The sequence below is a fragment of the Cydia fagiglandana genome, chromosome 2 (assembly GCF_963556715.1).
Source record: "Cydia fagiglandana chromosome 2, ilCydFagi1.1, whole genome shotgun sequence".
Lineage (NCBI taxonomy): Eukaryota > Metazoa > Arthropoda > Insecta > Lepidoptera > Tortricidae > Cydia > Cydia fagiglandana.
Window position 1 is genome coordinate 23,198,625 of NC_085933.1, and position 23,841 is coordinate 23,222,465.

The 23,841-nt window shown below is 37.4% G+C and overlaps 3 protein-coding genes across 3 annotated transcripts in view; 2 read left to right on the plus strand and 1 right to left on the minus strand.

Annotated features, from left to right (window-relative positions):
• The window catches only part of LOC134678739 (uncharacterized), a 336,630-nt gene that overhangs the window by 207,722 nt on the left and 105,067 nt on the right, over positions 1-23,841 (plus strand). The window lies entirely within an intron of this gene.
• On the plus strand, positions 11-4,912 carry LOC134678515 (uncharacterized). The gene is made up of 2 exons (XM_063537093.1): positions 11-119; positions 201-4,912. The coding sequence occupies exon 2, from the start codon at positions 215-217 to the stop codon at positions 1,727-1,729; it is 1,515 nt and encodes a 504-aa protein (XP_063393163.1). The 5' UTR covers positions 11-119; positions 201-214; the 3' UTR covers positions 1,730-4,912.
• The window catches only part of LOC134673034 (rho guanine nucleotide exchange factor 18), a 49,187-nt gene continuing 37,718 nt past the window's right edge, over positions 12,373-23,841 (minus strand). The window contains exons 29-32 of the mRNA XM_063530974.1: positions 16,519-16,625; positions 15,466-15,564; positions 12,712-12,803; positions 12,373-12,520 (exon numbers count right to left, since the gene is read on the minus strand). Of these exons, the coding sequence (XP_063387044.1) occupies positions 12,373-12,520; positions 12,712-12,803; positions 15,466-15,564; positions 16,519-16,625 (446 nt within the window). The remainder of the gene's footprint in view (positions 12,521-12,711; positions 12,804-15,465; positions 15,565-16,518; positions 16,626-23,841) is intronic.

Consider the following 23,841-nt stretch of genomic DNA (forward strand, 5'->3'; position numbering starts at 1 on the left):
GTGTTAGATTCGCAACTGCAATGCAATCTGCATCTGCAATGCTCAATTTGCTCATCTTAGCCTGAGAAATAAAACCTTTACTGTCTTGTGCTTTTTCTTTAAGATTTATACAATAATTCGTAAGTGAATATTTACAATATATGTTCGACTTTCTGTTATACAACTCCAATGTGCGTCTGAAACATACATAATCGTTGCAGATGTCGCCAAATAAATGAAGACTCCGCGACAGTCGTCAGGATCCATCATGAGGAAATATTACCAGCTTATACTCATCATAGTGTGCTTCGTCAGTATCGTGACGCTTCTTATCTACCGGCACGAATATTACCGACTGCGATATGTCCTCGAAGTGCTCAACTTTTTCGGGAAGCCCGGTTTGTCCGAGATCGAGTTTTGCGGACCTGGCTTCAATGCTACGATGCTGACAGAGATAATGCGGAACTCGTCGATGGAGGTGAGGGAAACTCCACCGCTGTTCCAACAGATTGACGACAATTTCTACGCGTACTCGTCATTTTTGCGCTCTTATCAGAAGTACGAGAAGCTCACGCCTCACGCTCACAACATAGACACTATCGTCATCGGGCGAGCGAACGCGCGCCCCAATTTCCGCTGTAACGTCTGGCTAGAGAACAGCTCCAAACATAAAGTAGGCACATTCAGTTTCAAAACAATCTCGCAGCCTATCAATGGCTTCAGATTATTCGTATTTCAGTGCTTGTTAAGCCAAAACTTAGGTAAGTTAAAAGGTATAAGCTTCTATGCCAATGACTATAAAGTGAGTCCAATTCATGCCCCGATAAATAGACTGATTGATGTAACTACAAAACGGAAATCAAGACCCATGAGGTATACAAACAACATTAAATTTGTAAACAATGTTGTGCCGGCTATGTGCATCATCCCAAATCAAGTGCCAATAGTCTCCAGAGACTCCCTCATAGAGTCCTTAGTCTTTCACCACATGATGGGTGTCAACTCATTCACCATTTATGACAGTCTGATCTCTGAAGACATTGTAAAAAGACTGAATTTGGTACCAAGTGATATTACACAGTGGGACATACAATTTTTCCCCTTAAATTTCCCTTTCAACTTTGCCAAAAGTTATGACATAGTCAAACAGGCTATAGAGTTGGATTGTCTCTTTCGGCACTTTAAGTTAGACAAGGAAGACACAAACAAAGCAAGTCACGCTATAGTGATCTCCTGGGATGAGTTTCTTGTTCCCCGCATCCATAACAGTTTAAAAGCTGTCATCTCAGATTTTGACCCTACATACAAACAGAAATCAATAACAGTAGAACCTTTATTGTTTTGCTTAAATCAGAATGATGACGACAACTCAGAAGTTGGTTATCCAGACATTATGAAAAAGACACATTACTACCAGCTACCGCAGGAGAAGAAGCGGCCAGTATATATTAGAAATTTGGACTTTATGACCACTTTTGAGGACATTTTCAATGCTACCACTACCAGCGGGCACGCTATACCCGCCAATTTGCTTGCTGTACACAAATATACGGAATGCAGAGACCCGAACAGCTACCATCCGAGAGGGGTGGGATTCAATGAGACGCAGATGGAAGTGTTCCGGAACAAGTATGAAGCTGCCATGATGAAGTTTGGACCAAGTTTGGTGAACAATAAGATTTACAGGCTCTACAGATCAGGGCAAATTTGGGAGAAAACATCTAATGAGAATGTTAGGGATATGCTGTAAAAAAAATCTTTAACAAATTTGTTTTGTATTGGCAAATATCTAAGCTTATGTAAGATAGGATGCCTGTACCATAGCCTACACTGTTAACTGTCCATTGGTGAACCTTATGCCTTTTGTAATAAGGTCCAACAATATACAGTTAGGAGCGTTGCTGTTTGTATGGGTTTAAAGATTAAGATAAGTAAAATAGGCATTTCTTGAATGGCAATATACATAGTTGACGGAGTATATAGTTGACGGAATATATAGTTGACGGAGAGAGTGATGATAATGTTGTTGATTATTAAGGAGTGATGTTCAACTCAGTTGACACAATTTATGAGTACCTACTGTTGAATTAGCAATGACATAAGCAACTCAATTACAAATGAATTTTTTGCTATTTAGTGGCTCAAAGTTTTGTAAAAAATTAGGAGAATTGATGCATACGTAGAATTATTGTATATGTATTAAGAAGTCAATAGGTACCAGCACATTTATAAAGAATATCTGCAATTGTACAGGTTTGTCAAGAAATAATTATCAAGGTCAAACGGTCAAGGTGCTTAAATATGTAAATACATCTTTCAACTTTATTGTCCAAACATTAATGTTGTTAGTACACATTTTTAGCCACTTGTATCAATTTATTATACCTTGGTTGGTTGTATAATCAAGTCAAGGTCTTAATACTTACATGGACAAAGCGCTAAAAATATTTGTACATGACCACATCTAAACCTTCCTCAAGAATCACTCAATTGAAAGGTGAAAACCGCATGAAAATCAGTAGTTTTTGAGTTTATCGCGACCATACAAACACACAAACAGACAGACGCGCTGGGGGACTTTATTTTATAAGGTGTAGTGATTTTATAATTGCTGTACATTCAGAATTGTGCTGGGACCTAAAAAACAATTGCGACCATTAATTAGTTCATTACATTATACATCGTAAACGCATGTCAGAGGAAGACAGACCACTAACCGCAATAGGTATGCCTTAAATCACAAGTGCCATGAGATAGTTAGTACCTTCTCAGTATTTCCCTGTAGTGACGTCAAAGCAATTTGAACCTTTTGTAGTTAGCAACAGAGTTGCATTTTGTACTGATAGCTGTTGTTATTTGATTGGACCTTTATTTGAGCTTATAGGTGGCCTACTAGTTATTCATAACTGTAATCATTGATTACCAAAACTACTATTACATATTTTCGCAGTCGACATCTAGCATCGAGTAGCGGAATTATCAGTACCGCTACTTGATACTAGATGTCTCAAGTGTCGCGACTCACGAAAATTGAACAACAATTTTATTTACAACTAAGTAATATTAGAAGAAGTTGAAAATAGAGTTCCCGTTAATCCGGTTATAATATTAGCTGGAAATTGTTGAGCATTAGACTTTTCGGTCGTCGCAACATCTTGTCAAATTCCGCTACTCGATGCTAGGTGTCGACTGCGAAAATAATAGTACTGATGTATGGAGTGAGCACACCATGTATTTTTAGTGTTCCGCACAAAACTTAGTTCACGGAACACTTAAGGGATCACTTCGGTCTTGTTTTCTTTATGTGAACAGTTAATATATGGAGACAGTCAATACGTCTGTCGTGGCCCGATCATAGATCATTTCATAATATGCCATTTTATAGTTGGTCACTTCATGTTATGGTTAGGTTTAACTTTTTTATGAAATGAATAATTCTAAGATCTGGCCTCGACATGTCCATTATGTCCAAATAAAACTGACCACATCCACATTATACTTGTAGAGTATAACTACTCTTTAAAGAGGTGTTAAGATATATTTGAACACTTTGATTGTAGCAGTGTGCGTTACCTTACCTTTATAGAAAATAATGCTTGAAATGATATACCTACCTAACCATAAATTTAGACAGGATGGTTAAATAGTGATCTATAGTCTAGGTTATCTATTTTTTTTCACTACATACTACATATTCCAAGCTTATAGTTTTGCGATAACGCGTGATTGAGACGCTTGTAATAGTCTTAAGAGCTAGCCCCGAAAAAATTTATGCAATTCTGAGTAAGTAACGAAATTATACTTTTGTCGGTACTAGCTCTTAGTCTATAAGTATGATATATTGATAAGACTGTATGTTAGTATTTGTAAGATTTTTACTGTAATTATAATTGTGATACTAACAACACACTATGATAGATTGAACAGGAAATACGATTGCCTCTCTAAATGTAAGCTACAGCACAGAATAAATAATAGTACTAGTTATAAGTACAGAAGACTCACTCTCTAACAAAACGCGTCTGTTACGATCAGCACAGATATGGCCGCTATAGATGACGACAGCGCCACGCGCGGCTTATGGCAAACCCCAAAATTGGGGCCGAACGGATGTACTTTTAGCTACCTGTAGCAAAGCGACGCAATCGCGGAGTGAGCCACGCCTGGCTACAGCAAGCTGCAAGTGCTTGGACAATTAAATTTATGAATATTGGTATTCATAGTGTAGGTACATGCGTTTTTGCAATCTACTTTCTGCTATAATATATTCCGTAAACTTGGCTTTACAAAACGAGCAATTCTTGTTCATTTGTACTCGGAAGCTTAGAGCCGTTCTGACGATTTCGATGATGTTTGCTATATGGGGGTTTTCGAGGGCGATAAATCGATCTATCTAGGTCTTATCTCTGGGAAAACGAACATTTTTTAGTTTTTATATGTTTTCCGAGCAAAGCTCGGTCTCCCAGATATTGTGTAATTAAACATTTGATTTTGAATATAACGCACAGATTTTTGTGACGTAAAGTTCTTATGTATATGAACTAATCGTAAATTAATGTGTGTAATTTCTACATGAAGTTATTGCCTATAAATGTAGAAACTACTCGTATACTAAATTGCCCTAAGCTAATCCGCTAACCCGCTTAGGGGGTTTGCTTGCTATATTAAATTTTTATAGTTGCACACCTAGAAATTGGTATGAGCCAATATCAGCCATAGTATGTTTCAAAAAATATATGTATATCTTCTCGGTATGTTATTAAAAGAACGTAAATAAATAAAACCACTCGGTCAAAATGTTACCTACTAATATTTGAGAGAACATTTTAAGGTTTTGTTTAGGTATTTCTTTTAAAAACTTACCTAAATGAAGAGTCGAGATTAAGTCTAATTATGTTTTTATAAGAATTAAATATATAACTTTTTTGTTTAAGATTGTCTTTTTGTTACCTTATATTAAATAGCATAAGCCCACATAGAGTGATAGGAACCAGCTGCCTCGTGAAACGTATTGGTCTGGGAAGAGGCAAACGCACGCACGGAAATTTACAGGCGAGGGTGTTCCCATTGATGGAAGAGGGTTCCCATTTGTCCCCGCCGGGCAGAGATAGGATTAGGTGCATACATATAAATCTGTCCCCGTCTCATGTATGGCGGCGGTCACATGGACAAATGGGAAAAGGAGTCACATCCTGTGTGGCATCCGTCCTCTTATTTCATTTAAAAACATATTTGTTGACATAAAGCAGTCGTAAATTCATTCAGAATATCCGGATATTTCGGGGTATGAAGTAGGTATAGGATGGGACTCGATAAGTAGGAAGAATAACAGCAAAATAAAAGTCGGAATGATTCTAAGTAAATGTTTATTCATTCATCTATTCTAAATACAAAGCGGACGTGGTCCGCGAATCGTCACAGAAAGTTGACAAAATATACTAACATCACTCGCAAGTGACCAACGAAACGTATACACATACAATTAAATTTAATATCAATACTAGACGAAGTAAATGAGCATAACATTGAGCAATACATCGCTGTATTGTCGTTATTACAACGAAAACTGGAGGGATCGAAGGAGTAATTTGTTTAAAGCTTATTGTTAAATATTGCCACGAAATAACTTAGTTACAGCTGCGGCCCAAGAGCTGCTCCTGCTAAAACTATCCTTAACAAGGTGGTATAGTATACTACAGCAATTTGATCTAACTTTTCGTCCATTTGATAAACAAAACTGCGCTGTCACCGACAATAGTACTACACTGTAGTAACTACAGAATAAACCGCCTGGCGAGGAAATTGCCTCGCGAAGCAGGTTTGTCATTAACCTTTTCGACGCTGTGTCAAATACAAAAGCTGTCACTCGGACGCCAGGTCACTGAAGTGTCAAAACTGAAATTGAACTTTATGCATATGCACGTAGGTCTATGTTGCTCTGTGGTCTGTGACCGATTAATCCGTCTTTGGCGTTGGACCTGCGGTGCGGATATATCGGTCATTGGCGTCTAAAAGGTTAAAACTAGTGTTCAGACGATATATACAAAGATCATAGCACAAAAACAATTGAAACGAGTTATAGGTTTAATGTGGTAAGTTCCATTTCTTCACCGTAACTTTAACGTAAGTAATTAATTTTCCTTGAGCTTCGCGACCTCTGTTTATATGGTGTGCACATTTCAGTTTTAATCACAATTTAACCACACAATGTATCTTGTGGAAAATTATACGGTTTAGTTCATGTATTACAAATATTACAATGATTTAAAATTTATATTTTGATAGTAATTACCATGTCAATGACACGCGTAATAAACAATCTAACGTTCCTCTCAGTATAAATGCACTATGAATAAGAAAATGATAGACGAACGTATATTATGTAGCTGAAACAACACAACGTTACTTTAGAAGGCACGGACGATACCCGCTGAGAACTTAGGTCACATATGTAACGGGTGAATATTACATATTTTTGCTGTAGATTTTAGTTGTTCCCTAAATACATGGCGTTGCAAGGAGCTAAAACATAACAGGCATTTTTCCAGACTTTCTTTAAGGACCCTTTATAACAAAAAAGGTAGTTTGGTAGTAATTAAACAAAAATTAGGTAGGTAAGTATAGTATTTTTAACAATTTTGCTGTTTGCAATGCGTGTATTTAGATAAAAGTTTTTTATACAATTCACATATTTGAAATTTTAAAGTGAAGTGTTAAATAAATAATTTATCCGTTATCACTTTATTGTAGAATATGAAAATATTTTTATTCTGATTACAATCAACCCTCAGAGAGAGTTCAATAAGTTAAATGCAATATTATGCTTAGATCTATATTAGCAAAAATACCCAAGGAATAAAACTTTACATTCTATAAGGAACAATAACATTAAATGCATTATCTGGCCATTGCTTGTAGTAATCTTTAGATAGCAACATTTATGTCGAACAAGAAATATTGTTGGTGATATTGCTAGGTAGAATGCATATGATATTTGTGAAATATTTAAGGAAACAATGGCCGAAAAGAATATCGTAAAGTGCATAAAATACTTCATTAAAGTTAACATCCTACATGAGCTGGCACTTGCGTCGAACGATCAGAAAAATAGAACATTATATATTATTGTCATGATGTTCTCGGGTCGAAACACCTAGCCCCGGGCTTGATACCAACTACTAGAGATAACTTATACATTAGGTACAATTGTAATTATATTTAGAATCATTACTTCACGGCATAAAGTACCGTTAGTTGAATGAAAATACTTGTAACATTGGTGCAGAATTTCGCGAGAAATATTAAATTAAAAATTATATACATACATGCTGTTACGTTAGCATGACTAAGTGTCAAGTCAGTCCCGCGAGGTGACCTCTCGCGTCTTTTCGCACAGTACGAACTAGAAAGGCGTAGGTCTACCTCGCGCGCATCTCGACTCAAGCAGATTGACAAGTCAATAAATTGGTACAGCAAATAATATGGACAATGATATATAATAACAACAGGGGATCCGCAGACAACCAAAAACATGTATATCCCAAGCCCTGCCTAGCTGCCGACGAACCAATCTATTCTTAACCCGATTATTTAATATTTATATACTAATACAAAGATTGCCATGACATTATTAGACTTTTAAACATGAATTCATGTAAAATATTATTGCAATTAAAATGCTCATTCACAATAGATACCTAATTTCATTCATTCGGTATAATTTATGTTATGATACACTTACATTATGTCCAACATCAACGTCAATATATATACACAATACACAGTATGAAAAGGTATCCTAAACAAGAAAATAGTAGTTTTAAATATCACCATTTCTAAAGACTAAATAGTAAAATGGATTACAGTAAATGCACAAAAAATAGTTACTAAGTCTCACGAGTTCTTGTAAATATAGTGTTGAGTTCATTAAACAATTTGAGTGCGCAGAAAGTTTTAGGTGGCACGAATTACAGCGCTTCGGAGCATTTGGTTATTGCATCTAACTATAAAACCATGTGAGGAGATCGTCAATATTGCGTCGTATAAACTAGGCATACCACAATATCACACAACAATAGTGCAATACTACCACTACGGTCTACAAGTTCAACACTTAATTAAATAACCAGTATTTTTTTGTATTTTCTGAGTGTTTTCCGCCATGTATGAAACTGTTTTGCCTCAGAACTAAGTAATTAGTTGGGTCCACACCAGAACGATCCGCCTCACGAGGAATCGCCTGGCGAAGCACTTCAGCTGGTGAACACATAACGTACCTCACCCGAGGCATAGTGCGTTTGCTTCACCCGAGGCATGTCTACACAGAGTAAGCTGCTTCACGCCGCAATTTCCACGCGAGGCGGCTCGTTTTGTGTGGACCCACCTATTCATATAATTGTGACACCTAAACCAAGATGATTCCTGTTTTCCCTCATCAGGAATACCAAGATATTAGAGTTCATTTGGACCATACTTAGGAGATTTTGGACTATAGTTATGTGGTTTACGGTACTCAATCGCCTTGTAATACGATGATAACGCTGTATCCGTGCCACGAGTTGAATATCGCTGTCAAACATCAGTAAAAATGACAATATAATATAGTGCACTGAACTGAGGGGGTAACTGCACAAAAGATCCCTATGGGTCGAAGTGTATCCGCAAGGGCCCCCGAAAACAATAAGATAAGATAAGATAAGATAGTGCACTGAAACGTGACCGTGAAAATTTGGCATGTGGTAATTTTTGGCATAGCAAGTTGTTGCTCCATTCACGCACAATATTTTCGTGGGTCTGCAAATTGCAATAGACGTTGCTACACAGTTGTAAAATAGCTTCTGATTTTCCAATGTATGATTTCGCAGAGTAATTGAAATTTAATTTTATATTATGTGTCTGTATCATAAGAATCTTAAGTTAAATGAGTATCTGAGCTGCCTCGTGTTAGCATTAGACCCACTTTCCATGTCATTAATACTTGTGGTGACTAGTTTGGAACACTTCTTCACCTATAGGAGCGATTATCTAACTTTTCCATAGTAGTATAGAGCACATAGTCTAATAAAACATGGTCTTCTCTTCCCAGAGTTACACAAGCCTACGTCACAATAACATTGCCACTTTATATAGCGCTGTCGCATGATGACGTAGGCTTGTGTCAGTCACGTGGTCGGAAGAGAGTACCAGGCGGAGTATATTATTATAGCATGTATAGAACACATATTATTATATTAACCCGAATGCCGTTCATTCACGTAAATTATGTACAAGTTAAAAATATAAATATCAGAAGTAGGTAAACTTTTCCATATAAAGGTATATTCTTACCCCGTTATTCATAAAACTTTACGAGCCTGATTTAGTTAGCCTAAATAAAATTATGTTTTATCTCGTTCTTAAAAATACATAAGTCAAAATGACAGAAAAAGACAAACGATTCATAGCTAATTCAGGCCAGTAGCGTTTATGAATAACGCCATTATTCTATTAAGGTTACCTCAGATAAAAATAATCTTCGTGAATAAAAATAATTTCGCGTCAAATGGATAAAAATATAGTTACGATCTGATAATTTATGGGTGATGAAATGTTCAAAAGTTAGATAAAAGTTCAGTAAAGGTTTTTTAAAATGAACAGTATAAAGAAATAAAGCTGTGAATAAACGTACGTAGAACATAACACCGGTAATGACGACTGGTATCACTCACGGCATATGCTACAATTATCACTCGTCCGACCATACAATTACGAACCGTATTCTCACAGATATAGAGTACATTTGACAATGGAGACTATAACACTTTATTATATAAACGTTCAACATGCTATGTACACTGACAGTATACAGTTATAAGCTTATTCCGAAAAGTGTAAAGTTAAAAACAGTATGTCAACAATTTAAAAATATAAGTAGTTTTTAAAACAGCGTGCTATTTAGTAAAAAAGTGTTTTTTTATTAACTGGTACTTCAAATATTAACAATAAAAGTGTCGCCGAAGATTTTTGTCAGAACAGTGGTCGGATTGTAGTTTTTTAACACATGCATGTCGAAACATTGCAAGTGGCCAAAAATACAAATGTAATAATCCGTATCACTATTGGGACAAATAGAGTTTTTTTTTAAATAGGTACATTTATTCATAATTATATATTTTCTTCAGTTATACTTATATTAAAAGTTAGAACAGTTTTAAACCTCTCTGTGGTAGGTTTGAAGACTATACATATTTATAACTACAACGCGCTATGCCGAGTAACAAGTGTTAGTCAGGAATCTTATAAAAATGTGTCATAACAACAGTTTACGCTATAACATAGTTTTGATCGAGACGCCATTTTTGGTACAAGGAGATTTCTAAAAGCCAATAATCATAAACAAAGTTTTACATTTTAGGCACGTTTTTAGTTAAAGTATATAAAATTCTATACGTAAAATTTAACAAAAGAGTTGCATTTGTTTTTATTCGGTTTATTTTCGCCCGAACCAAAATCAACTTTATTTCCTACACTATAGGTTCAAATTTCACTGGCAAATTTTGTTTGTTTCTTATACGGCTGGGCCTTAGGAGGTAAAGTAAAGCTCTGGTTTCCTAGGATAGCGGTGCCGTCATATAGCGGCCGTCTACATACAAAATATGACTCATCCTTATGTAGCCGTATTATTTTGTATGGAGACGGCCGCTAACTATATGCACCGCTATCCTAGGAAAACAGAGCTTAAGCGGCCTTTTCGGCACACTTCGATACAGTAATGTCATGTCACCATGTACCAAAAGGCGTCCCGACTGAGATGTATTTCTCAAACCTCTACTCTAAGTCGAATGTTTAATTGTATATGTCAACAACAAGATTTCAAGTTTCCAAAACATCTAGTGTAACAACTTTATATTCACTATAGACCGTATTCGTAGTCATTTGGCTACTAACATAGGTTTTTGATATCTTAAATATAATCGCCCGCCTCGCTATTGTATAATGACTCCTATTGTAATGTCGTAAAATTGATATTAGATTGACTTATGGCAAATAACTGCTTTCTAATGTAGGGGTGAAGCTCGTGTCTTATATTTACTTTAAAGTTACATTTTTCATGAGAGCTGCCTTTTTATTAAATTAATATGAAGTAATAAAATAGAGATCACTTTCTGGAATGTTCAATTTTAAGTTTGTACTTTTCGAGTGATTTGATATTTGTTTTAAATAAAATAAGTACGATGGCCCCTGTTAAGTACGTAACGGTGATTAAAATTTACTTATATATAATACAAAAATAGTTTAAAGCGTAACATTAAGTTCATTAAAACAATTATAAAATCATAATGGGGGAATGTATTGCATTGTGACACACGTAAGTCACAATTGTGTTGTCACATAATACCTTTTAGTTTAAGGTCAATGCGGCTAAGTGTGGCTGGCCCTCACACCTGGGCCTGTTTACACATTGATTAGTATTTATTGTGAGTTTATACATTTGTTACTTACTACTTGCGTTTAGTAACAAATGTATAAACTTGCTATAAACACTAATCAACGTGTAAACAGGCACATTTATTAGTGTTTATTGCAAGTTTATACATTTGTTACTTACTACTCGCGTTTAACATTTGTTACTAACTAGTTGTGTTTAGTAACAAATGTATAAACTTGCAATAAACACTAATCAATGTGTAAACAGGCTCAGTAGTGATGGCCAGCCACACTTACCAGTATTGACTTTATTTGTGACTTTTAGCTTTTTAGTAGGTAAAAAGGATATGTTGAATGTAGGAATGTGTTGTCGGTAACAGTGTTTATGTCACTTAGATTTAATGTAAGTACGGGTGTGTATATTATTTGGGCATACATATATTAAAGAGACCGGTGTCCATAACTTACCGAGGTACTTTAAATAAATGTGAGAGAGTTGAGAGTGTTAAAATCAAGTACATGGCAGTGCCTTTAGAGATCTAGATTAAACCTTTATGAATATTAATAAATAATTTTATGGCAATGTATTATGTCTCGAGTTTCTTAACCGCTTGGCATCGTATTTTGCAAGATACTAATATTTTAAACAGTTTTGCAAGTTATATTAAGAAAAGTTAAGGTGCGTTTTGTATGGTAAAAGTCGAAGTCGAGACATCGCCACATCGTCTGAAAATATGTTAAAGACTGTAAGTACCAAGTAAACGTAATCTGTAGGCAAAACGTTCATTAAACGTAACGCCTATTCAAGCATTTTCCGTCGAACGCGATTTTTTTTCAGACACATCTTTTGTTTTTTTTTTAGTAGCTTGGACGCCGACCAATGTTGAATGGGGCATTACCAGTAATGAAGGTGTGGGCTGGTCCCGGCAGTTAGGACAGGCGGCAGTCTCAGGAGCGGCGCGCGTGCGGCGGCGGCGCGCGCGCGGGTCAGAAGTAGAGCACCTCCTCCTCCCCCGCGCCGCCCGCACCCCCGGCACCCCCGGCACCCCCCGCACCCGCCGCACCCGCCGGCGCCGAGTGGGCGTCCGGCGTGCGTACGCGGAACTTGTCCGGCAGCTTGGGGTATGTGTTTGTTCTGAAATTATAAGATTCATTGCAGTCTGTGTGCCAGATTTTTGACTTTATTCCTAAGTAGGTAAGGGTCATAATAAATGAATTTAGTTTATGCTCTCGAGCCTACATAATAAGCAACTTTTTGCCGCTTACACGCGACTTAAACCTCAATTTTACTAGCAAGAGAAGTGAAAAAGTAATTGATTGTCGTACCTGGTAGCCTTATTATTGAGCGGCGGTTGCGTAGGTAGCGGCGCGGGCGAGCTGCCGGTGCGCGTGTGGTGAATCACGAGCCCCGTCGAATGCTGGAAACATAGCGAACTGACTCCATACTGCCCTCAACTAGATCAAATGGTTGTAGAAGTTGAACTATACATTTACCCCCTTAGCGCCTCTAACTAACCCGGGGTTCAGCGGTTAAACCGTTAACCCAGTGTCAAATTGTACTGCTAACCATGATAACTCCAGGTTTAACCGGTTAACCCCGGGTTAGTGAATGGTGCTAGTGGCCCTTATTCATAAGTCTTTACGGTCCTGATTGGATTAAAGTAAGTTTTATCCCATTCTTACAAATACACAAGTCAACATTACAGATAAAGATAAACGATTCAAAGCAAATTCAGATCTATCAATAGATTTGAACGGATTTATTGGACAAAAGGTCCACTCGGATCCACAATGGATCCTACCAAATAGATTATTGATTATAGGGGACGGAGGGCTAATTGAGGCCAGTAACGCGTTTATCATTTTATTTGTGGCTTTCCATCAGATGTGTCTTTATGCTTCATGTGCATAAGAAACCATGCATCAGAAAATAGTCCTTGTGCTCCAATGTGCATAAGGACCATTTTCCGATGGAAAGGTCCTTATAAACATGAACCATAAGCTCTGATGAAATGCCACATTTGACGGGTTTGCTGCAGCACTGATTGGGGTTGTTATATTTAACAGACTACAAAAATAAAGATTTGGATTTTCTTTTTTTTGCGGATACATATATACAGGGTGGGCGGATTTCAAAATGTTATTTAAAAATAATAATATTATAAACCATTCACATTTTGTATAATATACGATATGAAGCATTTGTCCAGCAAGATTTATTTGATTTCAGACTTATCTGTGCATTCCAGAAGAAATATACCTAAGGGCCTACCACCGACATCAAAAATTAAAAATCGCTCTTAAGAGATAACAGAAGTTTTCAATATTTCGACGTTGGCGATAGGCCCTCTGCTACCTATGACATTAAAAGCTGAACAGACGAAATGGTTGTAAATATACACCTTTCTACGCGAAGTCTTAGATCCATATTAACAGGGGCCAAGTGATCCATTTTGGCATTGTTATTGAATTTATTTTTATCATTTTCAATACGGTTTTTAAGTGGCACCTATTAACATGTTTCTAAGATGTTTTTTGTAACTAACAGCCAATCGCAGTGCAAATACTAAAGCCAATTACATTTCTTTATGGACCCGAATAGATTGTACAGAATTAAAAATAATTTATATATATACATACTATTACATACCTACAATATACTTAAGATATTTTTACAAAACGATAGTAAAAGTGACAGAGAAATAGAGGTAAAAGGAAATGTTTTCACTCCTTAATTTTCTTTAGGAGGGAACAAGAAAGAAATTAATACTAAATAGTACATATTTCGTAGGATAAAATCCATTATAAAACATTTTAAAAGTAAAATAGTTTTAGAGCTCATTTAAAATTTTAGACGATGCGAGAACTCGCATGCGAGTTACATTGCGGTTTTTGATCGGTCGGTTGAATTGGACGTAACCACCAGTCCGCAATGTAACTAAAATCGCATGCGAGTTCGCACGCCGTCTAAATCAGCCCTTACTTTATACTCCGTTTAAATTGATTTATAATACGGTAAATAAATTAATTTACATATTTTTTTTATAATTTCTACAATTATTCGGGTATTTTGAAAGGGCGAGGGGTGTATTCTATACAACAGTGAATTTGGAAGACACAGCTAATACTCGACACCAATAACGTACTTACAAAACAAACTTTGATGTTAAAATACGTTTGGATACTCGAATTCCTGAAAACCAACCATTTGATCTGTTTTGTACAGGATAAAGATAATACAGGGGTATGAGAATCAATTGAAATAAATTAGTAGGATAAAACACCGATATCTTGGCCTCCAAAATACCAATCGTATTTTGTGAAATTGCAACATGACGTGAACTCTGTTTTCTTTTAATAACCTGGCCCCGTAGACAACATGCCAATCGCTAACACTACGAAGGAAACGCAACTGTCACTGTCACAAAGACAATAAATAACTTCGAGCAACACCGGCTTCCGACACATCGGAAGGGAGGGGCCCAAGCGATATCCTACCGTACAAATCTTTCTGCCATTTTTGGGAAAGGTGCATACAGTCGCACTTCTCACACACTTAGGTACATACAAAATCCAATCTGTAATGACGACACAAATACATAGAAAATGACACACGTCAAAGACAAATCTTGCAAACACTAATACATTTTCGTCGAAGAATTTTATTGTATTCTGAGAGATGGGAAGTCGTGCGAATGCCGCCTCCCTTCCGTGTTGCTCGAAGATAAATAAGAAATATGGAAGATTGATAAAGAAACACAAAGCGATTAGATGGCGAAGCGCAAGCGATTGTCACCTTGGCTAGGCCGCCTGAGCCCTTTGGAGAGGAGCAATAATAGGTGTTTTACCCTATTTGAGACATTAAGATATTTGGGACAAAATACTTAAATTCTGTTAAACAACAATAATAGTTCAGTAACTTTTTTTATGATTTTTCATTTTGTAAATTCAAAATGAAAAATCAAGTGGAATAAGACAACAAACATCACATGAAATAAACTTATTCTGAGTCCTAACTAGTTTGCGCATACAAATTTACTATTTCAGATTCTAACAACTTAGTAATAAAGTCCAAATTACCTCGCTCGGGGACTCGTGTAGGCGGTGGTAACCGGGCGGCGGCTGCTGTGACTTGCCACTCGCTAGCTTTAGTGGTAACTGCTGTTTTATCACCATTTGCTGGAAGGAAAGAGGCATGTTGAAAGACAAAATGAAATAGGAGGGTGGCCGAAATAGAGTATTCTCAAACTTTGTTTAATTTTATTGCTGCCATTTTTTAGGATTTAGGGCATTCTTAAAATTCCTGGACTAGCCACTTGGAAAAAATAAGTCGTCTCATATATCAGAATCCAGAAACTTTCAGTATGGTCCACGTACACGAAAGTTCAAAATTCACTGTATGTACGTTTGGGACATACTAAGGCCCACTTGCACCCTTCCACTAACGCTACGTCTTACGTAGGCGAACAACGCGCGAAAGCGGCCGCCGCCGCGCCGCGCCGCCTGACATTCGCGTGCAAATCGCGCCGCACCGCGTTCGCAACGAGATCGCTTCCGTAGGACACTTCTATGGCATCAAAGGATTGATTTCGCCGCGCCGCGCCGCGCCGCGTTCGCGCGTTGTTCGCCTACGTAAGACGTAGCGTAACCCGGGTGAACCGGTTAAACCTGGAGTTACCATGGTTACCAGTACAACTTGACACTGGGTTAACGGTTTAATCGCTTATCCCCGGGTTAGTGGCATGGTGCAAGTGGGCCTAATGTAAATATATTCTTTCTCAGGCCAGGTCAAATCCAATAAACGTTTTAGTTTATAAATATGATACAGGGTCCATCTGTTCCAGTTCTGTGGCAGATAGGTTGAGTCATTTGCTATCTTCTCAGGCCTAGAATTTTTTAATTTGGTGCAAAAAAAATTTTCACGTTTATGACAGTTTCTTATTTTTACTTCCGTAGTAGTAAAAAAAACCATGGCCAATTTTGTTTTTCTAGGCATGAGAAGATAGCAAATGACTCGAGCTATCTGCCGTTTTAATTTGGCAAACACCCTGTAGAACAAGGTTGAAATTATAAATTGGAAAACTTTCTATGGCCTTATGAGGTTATAGTACGAGTATGGCTGTAGAAACTTACGGAGATGGCAGCAGTGGCGCGACTCTCGTTCTGCGCCGACAGGAGCTGCGGCGGCGGCAGGGCTCGCGGCGGCGGCGCACCCTCCGACCCGGTCGAGCCGCGACTGTCTGCAGAACAGAATAAATAAATAAATAAATATTATAGGACATTCTTACACAGATTGACAAAGTCCCAGAGTAAGCTCAAGAAGGCTTGTGTTGTGGGTACTCAGACAGCGATATATATAATATACTAGCTGTTGCCCGCGACTTCGTCCGCGTGGAATCTTATCTTCAACATTTTACATCTTTAGTACATACTTATAATTTTCATATCCAAGCAATGTTGAAATTAAGTACTTTTCTTTTTTAGCAAGTTGTATGAAGTTTTAAGTCAATTGGATTTTGATGTTGGTTGCTGAAATTACTTTTCTTTGCCTTTATACAAAGATTCAAGTTCCGCACTCACAAAATATCTGATCTCCATACAAACTTTCAACCCCTTTCTCACCACCTTGGGGGATGATTTTCAAAAATGCTTGAATTAGTCTTCATGTTTTTTAATTTAATACCTTTTTTTTTGCAAAAAGTTCAAGTTCCTAGCTTAAAATTAAATTTACACCCAAAGACGAACTTTCATCCCCTTTTTAACCCCCTTAGGGCTTGCAAAAACTTTTTTTTGTAAACGGCTATTATGTCTTTCTAAGAAGTTTCAAAGCATTTGTAATGGATTCAAAATTTGAACCCCATTTTAACCCTGTTAGGGGATGAATTTTACAAATCGCTGAAATCGCTTTTATTGTCTTCTAATAATATCCCCAAATACAAAGATTCAAATCCCGCGCTCGAAAAAATGTATGATATCCATACAAACTTTCAACCCCGTTTTCACCACCATAGGGGATGAATTTTCTAAAACGCTGAAATTAGTTTTCTTGTATTTTAATTTAATACCTTTTTACAAAGTTTCAAGTTCCTAGCTTCAAATAAAATTTGCACCTGAAGACGAAATTTCATCCCCTTTTTAACCCCCTTAGGGGTTGAATTTCCAAGAACGTTGCAATTACTTTTTTTTGTAATCAGCTATTATGCCTTTCTAAGAATTTTCAAAGCATTAGTAATGGATTCAAACTTTGAAACCCATTTTAACCCTGTTAGGGCCACTTGCACCGTCCCACTTACCTGGGGTTAAGCGGTTAAACCGTTAACCCAGTGTCAAATTGTACTGGCAACCATGATAACTCCAGTTTTGACCGGTTAACCCCGGGTTAGTGAATGGTGCAAGTGGCCCTTAGGGGATGAATTTTACAAAACGTTGAAATTACTTTTCCTGTCTTCTAATAATATCCCTAAATACAAAGATTCAAGTCCTACACTCGAAAAAATGTTTGATATCCATACAAACTTTCAACCCCTTTTTCACCACCTTAGGGGATGAATTTTCAAAAACGCTGAAATTAGTTTTCTTGTATTTTAATAATATATCTTTTAACGAAGTTTCAAATTCCTAGCTCGAAAGAAAACTTTAACCCCATACAAACTTTCATCCCATTTTTAACCCTGTTAGGGGATGAATTTTACAAAACGCTGAAATTACTTTTATTGTCTTCTAATAATATCCCCAAATACAAAGACTCAAGTCCCGCAATAGAAAAAAAAAATCATATCCATACAAACTTTCAACCCCTTATGCACCACCTTGGGGGATGAATTTTCTAAAACGCTGAAATTAGTTTTCTTGTATTTGAATTTGATACTTTTTTACAAAGTTTCAAATTCCTAGCTTAAAATAAAATTTGTACCCGAAGACGAACTTTCATCCCCTTTTTAACCCCCTTAGGGGTTGAATTTCCAAAAACGTTGCAATCACTTTTTTTGTAATGGGCTATTATGCCTTTCTAAGAAGTTTCAAAGCATTTATAATGGATTAAAATGTTCAACCCCTTTTTAACCCTGTTAGGGGATGAATTTTACAAAACCCTGAAATTACTTTTCTCGTCTTCTAATAATATCCCTAAGTACAAAGATTCAACTCAACCACTCGAAAAAATTGTTGATTTCCATACAAACTTTCAACCCCTTTTTCACCACCTTAGGGGATGAATTTTCAAAATCGCTGAAATTAGTTTGCTTGTATTTTAATAATATATCTTTTTACGAAGTTTCAAATTCCTAGCTTAAAAGAAAACTTTAACCCCATACAAACTTTCATCCCCTTTTTAACCCCCTTAGGGGTTGAATTTCTCAAAATCGCTTCTTATCTCTTGTACACTTTATAAATGCAATCTGGTGTGCAAATTTCAACTTTCTGGCTTTTGTAGTTTCGGCTCTGCGTTGATGAATCAGTCAGTCAGTCAGTCAGTCAGGACACTTGCATTTATATATATAGATAGATAAATATGTACTTAAATACATAGAAAACAACCATGACTCAGGAACAAATATCTGTGTCATCACACAAATAAATGCCCTTACTGGGATTCGAACCCAGGACCATCGGCTTCACAGGCAGGGTCACTACCCACTAGTCCAGACTGGTCGTCGGACAGAAAAATAATACGATCCAAAATATTTACACTAGTTCATTTTATAAATATAGTCGGAGTCTTAGGCCCACTTGCACCATTCCACTAACCCGGGATTAAGCGGTTAAACCGTTAACTCGGTGTGAAATTCTACTGGTAACCATGGTAACGCCAGGTTTAACCGGTTAACCCCGGTTTAGTGGAATGGTGCAAGTGGGCCTTAATGAGTCGAGGCAACTAGCTTTCTTACTAACTGCATAAGCTCATATCACTAAATCGTCAGGCCAGTAGATTATTTTTTTGTGAGGGTGGTGCTGCATCTGTCCATTGTGTTGGTCCATCGTGTATATACATCCCACATCTTGCTTAATGAGAGAGTGAGACGCAATACACATTGGACAAAAAAATGGACAGGTGGAATACCACCCTAAAATAGTGGCAACAAACAACCACGTGACGAACGCCAGCCAATGAGAGAAGATCATAAGAGCTACCAATTTGACCACCATGTAGATATGTTCAGCGAAAATTAATGGAATCATTTTGTGCTGTACTGTGCCTCTTTTAAGCTATGCATTTGTTTGATTTGATCGTCTTAAGGCCACTTGCACCATCACAATAACCCAGGGTTAAGCGGTTAACCGTTAACCTAATGTCAAATTGTACTGGTAACCATGGTAACTCCAGGTAACCTCGGGTTAGTGGCATGGTGCCTTGGGGTGGTATTCCATCTGTCCAATTGCTAATACACGTGAGGTTGTGTGGGGGAGGGGTGTAGCCAAAACCCTTACCAAATAATCACCAAGGGGGAGGGGAGGGGGGGATGGGGGGGAGGGTGTCAAAAAGTAGCCGAAAACACCTCTTAAGGTGGTTCGCTTTTCATACAAAATTCAATCAAAGCTCATTAAGTAACTACACACTATTAGTACACAAATATTTCCGCATTTATCTTCTTTCGAATATTCGTTTGCGCGAAATTAACAGGAAAACAATGTTTCATACAGAAATCATGCAAAATTCATAGTTAACTTTTCATCAATTTTACGTATGTGTGTGTCACAAATGTCGTGTACAGATACATTTGCGACGTTGCCATACCATTTCCGACGTTGCCGGGCTGACCACGGCTCGAATTTGGAGTGCCGTCATGTTTAGTGCAATTTTGTTGACACTGATATTTGACAGGTAGTTAATTGACCTAAGCGAGAATTTCGTCAGCTTAGCTAAGAACTATCATGGCGTGTTATGCAAACAGTCGCTTTTTTGCTTGCAAACGGAAGATTCCCGGTTCGATCCCCAGTCATTGTATGCTGGAACATAACATTTTGTATTTTTGTTACACCTAAATTTCGTATTGTTTTTTTATTTTTATTTAATTTTTCTTATTATCATAAATCGATTATTAAGTATGGGCTACACGTATTCTTTTATTTTTACAAAGATAATTAGAAATTATACTCTACCTAATCTCTCTGATTTTTACAATCAGGACATCCTCACTGCAATAAAAACCGGGCAAGTGCGAGTCGGACTCGCGCACGAAGGGTTCCGTGCCATAATGCAAAAAAAAACAAAAAAAAGCAAAAAAAAAACGGTCACCCATCCAAGTACTGACCACTCCCGACGTTGCTTAACTTTGGTCAAAAATCACGTTTGTTGTATGGGAGCCCCATTCAAATCTTTATTTTATTCTGTTTTTAGTATTTGTTGTTATAGCGGCAACAGAAATACATCATCTGTGAAAATTTCAACTGGTGACAGACGGACGGACGGACGGACGGACGGATAGCGAAGACTTAGTAATAGGGTCCCGTTTTACCCTTTGGGTACGGAACCCTAAAAAGAAGTGTATAAAATTTCCTGTGGTTAAAAATAATGGATTTTGTCTATGAATGAAAAACACAATTATTACTATAGTTTGTTTTTTTTAGCATTAGAAATAAGGTAAACAATCTTGACGTGTCTTTTAATTGAAAAACACATTTTAAAAATAAGTTACGGCAAATATGTAACAATTTATAAATCTAATACGATCATTTATATTCTTCTGCTTTCATAAGTAATCGTTTTTGATTTTTAAAAAACCTGATAACACTGAGTATGTGGGGGAAGCGCTGCTGGCCTAGCGGAAAGCAATTCGGAGGTCGCGGGTTCTAACTCCGGCTCGTACCAATGATTTTTCGAACTTTTGTACGAAATAGCATTTGATACCTATTTATACACCGATACCTATTTTTCGGTGAAAGAAAACAATGTGAGGGAACCGGACTAATCCAAATGAGTTTACTCTCTGGGTTGGAAGGTCAGGCCAGTTGCTTTCGTAAAAACTAGTGCGCATGCCAATTCTGGGATTAGTTGCCAAGCGGAGATTGAATATCTGGGAGACCGACCAAAGCTTACAAAACATAAAAACTCAAAAATGCGCGTTTTCTCATAGACCTACCTAAGAGATCAAACCCCTTATAGCAAATTTCATCGAAATCGTTAGAGCCGTTTCTGATACCATCCAAATATATAAATAAATAATTATATATCTAATAATTGCTCGTTTAAAGGTAAGATAACACAAAGGAGAAACAAAAAGAAATTACCTACTCGCACCAGTCTTGAACCCCAAACCTCTTGCACGTATTTCCACGAACATACCGTTACGCTATTGCAACATACTTACGTTGTGTGAAATTGTCTACTACAAGGATCACGGAAACACTGTTTGCATGTGTGAGTAATAGTAGGAAAAAGCGTGACAGCAACACTCCGTCGAATTAAGAGCGCTCTTACAAGAAAAGTCGAAATAATGCAAAATTGATGATACTAGTCGACGAAATTCAGGACTTTGTGCTCATTATTAGAAACAATGAGTACTTGTTCCAGTAAAAGCGTCTTCTTATCTTTTTAAATATCGTTGTAAATATTAGAAAAAGGACTTATTAAATTAGTAATGAATTTTTTTCTGATGGTCGTTTCCGAAAAACCCCGTGAAGCACTGAACGGCAAGCTCTTATTTGGAAATGTTGAGAAGTTTACTCTGCTAAACCTGGCTATTTTGTATTACTAATACCCTGTACTTTAGGCATATCAAACGATATTTTTCCTACATACCTTTGAGAAAGAGAAAATCAAAGTAAAACGAACTCAATTTTCTCTCCGAAACAAGTGTCAATTTCTACGAAAATCTACTTAATATCGAAGTCATTTTCATACTCAAGTAATCTGCAACGTTTGCTTATACTGTTGGTATACATTAGTGTTTATGAAATTCTACTATAATTTTTTGGCAATTTTTTGAAAACTACTCTATATTACCGATGACGCGCGCTCGCCAGCTCAGTGCCGCGGCAGAGCTTGTACAGGTAGGACGTGTGTCGGTCGGCTCCGCACATTTTCAACGGCGACGACGAGGTTTTTTATCATTGTGTGCGGCGGGCGCCGTGTAAAACGCTATACTGTGTGCGTGTAAACCGCAACGAGAGACTTTGATCCTAGCACTGTTTTTATAGTATTATAATTTATAATGGTACAGTTTAATAAACTACCGGACAGGATTAAAAATATTTGAAACGACCTGACATTCTATATGTATTTATTTGACTCAAGATAGTACTCAGGGTCTGATGATGGAGCCGGAAGGTGGTCACCGGTACCAATCAACCATGCAACTAAACTACTTTGTGTTTAGGCTCGTTTTATTCATCTCAACAAGATCTTTGACACAAGATAGTACTCAGGGTCTGATGATGGAGCCGGAAGGTGGTCACCGGTACCAATCAACCATGCAACTAAACCACTTCGTGTTTGGGCACGTTTGATTCGGCTCAACAAGATCTTTGACTTAAGATAGTACTCAGGGTCTGATGATGGAGCTGGAAGGTGGTCACCAGTACCAATCAACCATGCAACTAAACCACTTCGTGTTTAGGCTCGTTTTATTCGTCTCAACAAGATCTTTGACACAAGATAGTACTCAGGGTCTGATGATGGAGCCGGAATGTGGTCACCGGTACTAATCAACCATGCAACTAAACCATTTCGTGTTTGGGCTCGTTTGATTCGTCTCAACAAGATCTTTGACACAAGATAGTACTCAGGGTCTGATGATGGAGCTGGAAGGTGGTCACCGGTACCAATCAACCATGCAACTAAACCACTTCGTGTTTAGGCTCGTTTTATTCGTCTTAACAAGATCTTTGACACAAGATAGTACTCAGGGTCTGATGATGAAACACGAAATTGTTTAGTTACATGAGAGACTGGTACCCGTGGCCACCTTCCAGCTCCATCATCAGACCCTGTGTATCTTCAGTTTCTTGTAACTTGTTTCTTGTAAATAAGCGAGTACCTATAATTTCTTTCGAGTAATATACGTTCATAAGTACGAGTATGGGGCTATTCATAAATTACGTCGTTTCAAATGGGAGGAGGGGGGGTCTGGACATCGGATGATGGTAGCATGACGTAGGAGGAAACAGAGTCATCCGAAGCATGATTTTTGGATGATTTGAGGGATGGGGGGGTCAAAAATAGATGACGTAATTTATGAACAGCCCCTATGTACATTTGCACTGCATTTAGTATTTTCGTACTTACCAAATAACAGTTTTAGGACTTTATAAGTTAAGTACAGTTAGTGTTGTTATGGTTAATTTCAATATGCTTCGCGAAGGATCAAGAATGTTTAATCCATCATTGTAGTGCGAGTGTGGTAGAAGGGATCGGAATACTGAGCTCGCACGGCCTGCCGCAGCGCGTAAAATACCTAAACTCGCTCAACCCCGAAATGTAATAGCACTCTTAAAAAGGTGGTTTTTGCACAATGAAGT

Excerpts from the sequence above, each read along its gene's own strand:
- LOC134678515 (XM_063537093.1), top strand. The coding sequence starts at position 215 with ATGAAGACTCCGCGACAGTCGTCAGGATCCATCATGAGGAAATATTAC.